This window comes from Phaseolus vulgaris, chromosome 2, assembly GCF_051622355.1.
Source record: "Phaseolus vulgaris cultivar YP4 chromosome 2, ASM5162235v1, whole genome shotgun sequence".
Classification (NCBI taxonomy): domain Eukaryota; kingdom Viridiplantae; phylum Streptophyta; class Magnoliopsida; order Fabales; family Fabaceae; genus Phaseolus; species Phaseolus vulgaris.
The window spans coordinates 4,145,933-4,151,986 of NC_143499.1; the positions used below are offsets into that span (position 1 = coordinate 4,145,933).

Below are 6,054 nucleotides of genomic sequence, written 5' to 3' on the forward strand. Positions count from 1 at the left end.
ATAATATTGAAAAATTGCACAACATAAAGACATAAAAAAAAATAGAAGAATGACGTATGCAAATTGTAAGTCGTAAAAAATGTGAGTAAATTTGATATATATATATATATATAATGTTACTCTATTTAAAAGGTATCACATGCGTATTTTATGCTGTGCTCTTAAAAAAAAATAAGGATGATGATGTAAATGAAATAATAAAGTAAATAAGTGTATACTTATTTCAGAGGTTGTCTACAATTGAACCAACCTTTCTTGGGGTTGTCTTAAAATGATATTTACACATCTTTTTAGTTTGTAAGAGATTAGAAGAACCATTTAAATTACTGATTTTCTTCATTTATACATTATCCAAATATCAATATTTGTCTAAAAAAATGATAAAAGTCAAATAAAATCTTAGTGAAAAGAACAATGAAATAAATATTAAGCACAAAATAGAATATGATGTGTGCAGTAGGATCCTCCTCATGTATATTTTTATACATAATGAATTACAATGGTAGTACATGCACAAGATCAGCTAATGCTCAAACTAATGGTAACATCATTAGCCGTAGTTGTTCTAGAAGTAAATCAACTAGCTCCCTTTAAATGGTGAAAGATCCACAAAACATATATATGGGTAAAGAAATAATGATGTAATTATCTCTGCCTCAAGCTTTCAAGGGAGCTTCTGTGCTCTAGAAACATTCCAAAGTGAAGAAACATCGCATTTGATCCTGTTCTTTGCACTTGTTTCTTGAAGGGACCAAAACGGAGGGTTAGAAATCCTGGTGCTGTAATCTATTTACATTCGCCACCAAACAAAAAGGAAGTTTGGTGCATGAAAACCTTCCCATTGTGATGTCGGAGAGGGGTTTAGGGTTTAAAGTTTAAGGTTTAGGGTCCGGAAAGGTCTACGCAGTGAGTGGGAGACCCACCCATGACCACCAAAAAGAGTGTGGACTCTGACCCATGCAAGTCCCACCTGTAGACACCACCATAGTCTGTAAAAAACCAGACCATTTGGCAAATTCCTTCTAATGGCCAGTTTCTCAAATGAATAGCAAAAAAAATTGAACCAAGGATATACTTCCCAAAGTCCTTGCTCCTAAAAAATATCCCCTAAAAGCTGATTCCTTGGCTCCCAAGCTACTTCATAATAAAAAACAGATGATTATTTGTCTCTGAACTTCAAAACTAGACAACAAATATAACAACTGAAGATGACTTTCCCTTTAAACTTTACCAGTTTCACAACTGAACCAAGAACATAACTAGTTTGAGAAAAAAATAGTAAGTATATTTGCTAATAGCGGATGATTGGCTATTGTAACAAAAATCACAAATGACTTGCTATTCTTCTGTACTCATAGATTTCACAGAATTTCCAAATTAGCACATGGTAAAACAGCAAAACCTTAAACCCTAAACAAACAGCAATAAAGAATGGTCTATTCTTGTATCAGAAATGAATCTGGCACGCAAATGGCTGACCACAAATAGATCTTTGAAACCACAAATGAACCTCTGTTTGCAAATGATTGGAGGAAAAACCTCTTGTTAGGAGGTAGGTGAACATATCCATTCATTGCAATAAAGGCCAGACAACTTATTGTATTAAAAAATCTTTATATCAATCTCAGTTTATTGGTTATATAATGCAAGTACGTCACACTTAATATAATTTGTCGCTTCTTAGAATATTAGCGAATAACAAAAACATTATTGAGACGTAATTTGCTCCAAAAGATATCAAGGATAGAAATTTAATTTTGATATACCTTGGCATCTAATAGTATGTTTGATCATAGATTATCAAATCATTACCTCTGGCATGATGTAACGACAGGAGGAAAAAGAACATGATTTCTTCAAAATCCCATGTTTCTGCAAAAACCCACATCTGCAGATGAAAATCAATAACAAATGAAAGGCATCATAAGATATTGGAGATTACGAAACAGCAACCACTTACCAGATTAACCATTTCTTCCATCCTACCTGCATTCATTTTCCCTCAGTTGTATAACTCACATTCTATCTGTAGTTCTGTACATCAAAAATCTAATCCGCATCGGTTACCTCCTCATGAAGCCAGCAAATATCCTGCAATGTCGACAGAAAATGCAAAGTAAACAGGGTCAGAACAAACATGCATAAATAATAACTAAAGGATCTAGTAGATTTACAGAGCGGTTGTGTAACAAATATCATGGCGAGTTTGACAAATACTTTTACCACTGAATGCATAAAGGAAGCACTTAATGTTAACATGTTTAAAATAACTCAGCAAAATGTCATGGAAAGTTTATCCTTGGGTTGTTTTGTACTTCGCAAAGTTAGAGCAAGTGTAACAAACCATTTGGCATATGCTGTCTGATAATTGTAGAGCTTCTTGCCACCTACCAACCCTGGTAAGGCCTTTGATGAGGTAGACAAATGTGCTAAGCTCTGGAACAACATTCTTATTTATCATGCTTGCATAAAGCTCAAAAGCTTTATCAACCTTACTTGCAAGGGACAGACTCTCAATTAAGGAAATATATAGATATTTGTTGGCAACTGCAGGGCTTGGAGATGATGAAATCTCCTCAAGTAGATTCAGCGCAACTTCCAGTCTTCCAGCCTTGATAAATTTATCAACCAAAATTCTGTATAAAGACTCGACTGGGGCTGATTCATTCTCACTCAGCTCATCTAAAAGCCCAATTGAGATTACAAACTCTCGGTTAAAGCCCTCAATAATTTTACGGTAACTTGACAAATGCCTTGGCCAATACGTCTGTGTCATTTCATCTAGAAGTCTGTGTGCTTCATCAAGAAGGCCAGTGGAACAACAATGATTTATCAGGACCCTGTAGGTTATAAAGTTTGGTGCACAGCCCTTTGAGCACATACCAGTATATAGCTCAAGACACTGTTCAATATTTCCTAATTTCCCAAAGCCATCAATCATTGCAGTATAAGTTACGACGTTTGGATAACAACCCACTTCTTCCATTTTAAGCATGAGCTTGTATGCTTCATCTGTCTTTCCAACTTTACAGAGCCCATCAATCATCTCTGTGTAAATAACAACATTTGGAGTGCAAGAATTTTCTAGCATCTTGGATAAGACCTTCAAAACAAGATCCAATCGTTTTTCTTTAAACAGACTATTAATTAAAGAACTGTAAGTGTACAAATTCGGACTGTATCCACGCTCTGACATCTTTACAAACACCTCCCGTGCACTTTCAAGCTCTCCAGTCTTGCAAAACCCATCTATGAGAGCATCATACACTATTTGGTTAGGTTCACAACCATTAATTGACATGGTATCCAATAATTCACGGGCTTCTTTAACCCTGTTTGCTTTGCATAAGCCATCCACCAAAGCCCCGTATGTAATAATATTTGGTGTTTCACAATCATTGTCATCTAGCTTAAAATACATGTCAATGTCAGAGGATTCCATGTCACCTTGCATTCTGGCATAGATCTGGCAAGCTTTATCAATCTGCCCAGCCTTACAATGACCATCAATTAAAGCAGTATACGTAACAACATTAGGCTTGCAACCTTCAATCAACATCATCTGAAATAGTTTATTTGCATCAAACACCTTTCTTGCTTTCAGGTATGCATGAATAAGTGCAGTATAAGTCACGACATTTGGGATGCATCCGTCTCTTAACATCTCATCAAACCACTTGTGAGCCTGTTGAATAAGACCAGCTTTGCAAAAGCTATCAATTAAAATAGTGTAAGTATAAACACTGGGAACAATGCCATTCTTCTTCATTTCTTCAAACAACAAAAAAGCCTTCTCTACCTTGGAGGCATCACAAAGAAAACCAATCACTTTAGAATATGTACTATCATCAGGAATGAAACCCTTGCTCATCATTTCGCATATAACCTTAAAGGCTTCATCAAACTTTCCAGCTCCACAGAGACACCGCGCAAAATTGCTGACATTTACCTTATTTAACACAAGCCCTGAATCCAACATTTCACTGTAAGCCTTTTCAGCCAATTCCAGAACATCAGACCCGGGCAGCTCCTCGTTGCCACATACACTACCAATGAATATATTATACAGAAGATAGCTGGGTTGGCACCCACACTTATCCATTTTCTTAAACAACTTATAGGCATAAGAGTAATCCCCAGATTTACAATAAGCATGTACAAGAGAATTAAACATCTCCCGATTAGGATAACAGCCTTCTGTCATCATCATGCTAAGAATTCTCTTACACCTACCCAGCTGCCCTTTCCCCAGACAACCAGAAACCAAAACTCTATATGTGAAAACATTGGGAATGCAGGAATTCGACCGCATTCGATCCAAAATTTCCATAGCTTCTTCAAAACGCGAAGCTTCACACAACCCAGAAACCATCCTATTATAAAAAACTGTGTCAGGCACAAACCCCTCCTTCTCAATCAAACTCAGTGCATCCCCAAACCTCCCCACTTTGCAGAGGGAATAGGCAAAACAACTGAGAGTATATCCATCCATCAAAAACCCAGAATTGGACATCTCTTTCTGAACCAAGTACGCAGTATCTAACTTATCAGCCCTAAGAAAAACCTGAATCAAAGCATTGTAAGTGGCAGGAGAAGCCTTGTACCCGAAATCCTTAAGCCTCCCCAACTCTTCCAACGCCACATTCCACATCCCATTCCTGCAACACTTCTGAATGAGAACATTGAGCAACTTCCGAAGCAGCTCTCTGTCATCATCCCTAATCTGCATCAAAAACATGTCGGAAACTCTGTGATGAACCTCATTGCAACACAGTAGCTCAATCAGCGCAGTGTACACCACAGGAGTGTGGGTGTAACCGATTTGGCGACTCGCCCAGAGGAAAAACTCGACGCACAGCTCAGGCCGTTTAACGAGATTCATCACCTCAACAACCAGAGACTCGCTGAGCTTGCCCCGGAACTGCCTCAAGAAATTTCGGGTTTCGGAGCCAAACCCGGTTCTGATTGCGTTGGACATGGATACGGCGTCGTTGGAGGAGTCATCGGAGTGGGTGGAGGAATTGATCAAAGCGTTGCGGAGGAATGCGTAGTGGTGCGACAAAAGGAGGGAAGAATCGTGCGAAGTGTCATCGTCGTCGGAGGGAAGAAGACCTGGGAGAGGGTGGTGTGAGGAATTGGAGAAGTGATGTTTTGGGTGTAAGAATTGGAGAGAGCGAGAGAAAAGATTGTTCAACTCTCTCTTCTTCATAATCATCAATCAAAATCAACAACAAACACCAACCAACCAACCCTTTGTTCTAGGGTTTAAGAGAAAGAACAAAACAAAATAATAAAACCCTTAACTCCATTTCATTTTCAAACAACTCTTCATCATTTCAATTTTGCATTTCTACACTGAACTGTAATCAAGTTTGAATTTTTAATTTTGTGTAAATTAACTAATTTTTTCACTGTTAGACTAAACCTAATTGTTTCTTTGCTGATTCTCTCCACACCATATCAATTCAAAATGTATCCAACACAACACAAGTAAAATGTCTGTTTTATCCATTTAAAAGATTTTAACCTTTTATATTCATATCTCGATAGGTAAGTTCGGAACTAATATATCACCTTTGAATTTCGGTTTTTTATCATGATGGGTTTTTTTTTTTGTTTTTACTAAAATGGAGTCCGTTTAAAAAAATTACAAATTTAGGCAAGTCGTGTCTGATTGAGACGACTTCATATGCAGAAGTCGTTCCAATTAGGCACGACTTCTGCCATGTCATACTAAAGTCGTGTCAACTTGGTACGACTTCTGCCCTATCATACTGAAGTCGTGTCAACTTGGCACGACTTCTGCCCTGTCATACTGAAGTCGTGTCAACTTGGCACGACTTCTGCCACGTCATAATTTTATTTTTATTTTTAATTTTATTGTTTATATATTAAGTAGTAAGTTATGTAATGTTAAAAATTAATTTATTCTCATCATTACGTGTTATGTCAAATCATTACTTCTCAAGCTATTTATTTTGCAAATTCACAACAATAATTCTCTATTTATTTTTCAAATATAATAATTTTTTATTTATCTATTTATTTCCAAAT

At 36.9% G+C, this 6,054-nt stretch overlaps 1 protein-coding gene across 9 annotated transcripts; it reads right to left on the minus strand.

The window, feature by feature from the left end:
* Positions 1-399: 399 nt before the first annotated feature.
* On the minus strand, positions 400-5,497 carry LOC137810337 (Tetratricopeptide repeat (TPR)-like superfamily protein). Of its 9 annotated transcripts, none has more exons than XM_068611547.2 (4): positions 2,345-5,497; positions 1,961-2,091; positions 1,813-1,872; positions 400-1,134 (listed from the first exon to the last, which is right to left on the minus strand). In XM_068611547.2, exons 1-2 carry the CDS (start codon positions 5,213-5,215, stop codon positions 2,050-2,052), a joined length of 2,913 nt encoding a protein of 970 aa, XP_068467648.1. In that variant the 5' UTR covers positions 5,216-5,497; the 3' UTR covers positions 400-1,134; positions 1,813-1,872; positions 1,961-2,049. The 9 variants fall into 9 exon arrangements, with proteins under 9 accessions (XP_068467648.1, XP_068467643.1, XP_068467646.1 ...); XM_068611542.2 differs by having other exon boundaries at positions 400-1,137; positions 2,345-5,352; XM_068611545.2 differs by having other exon boundaries at positions 400-1,137; positions 1,813-1,888; positions 1,987-2,091; positions 2,345-5,339.
* Positions 5,498-6,054: the final 557 nt, after the last annotated feature.

Excerpts from the sequence above, each read along its gene's own strand:
- LOC137810337 (XM_068611547.2), bottom strand. The coding sequence starts at position 5,215 with ATGATTATGAAGAAGAGAGAGTTGAACAATCTTTTCTCTCGCTCTCTC. Across the intron at positions 2,092-2,344 it reads CAGACAGCATATGCCAAATG|GATATTTGCTGGCTTCATGA; the intron begins GTTTGTTACACT and ends TCGACATTGCAG.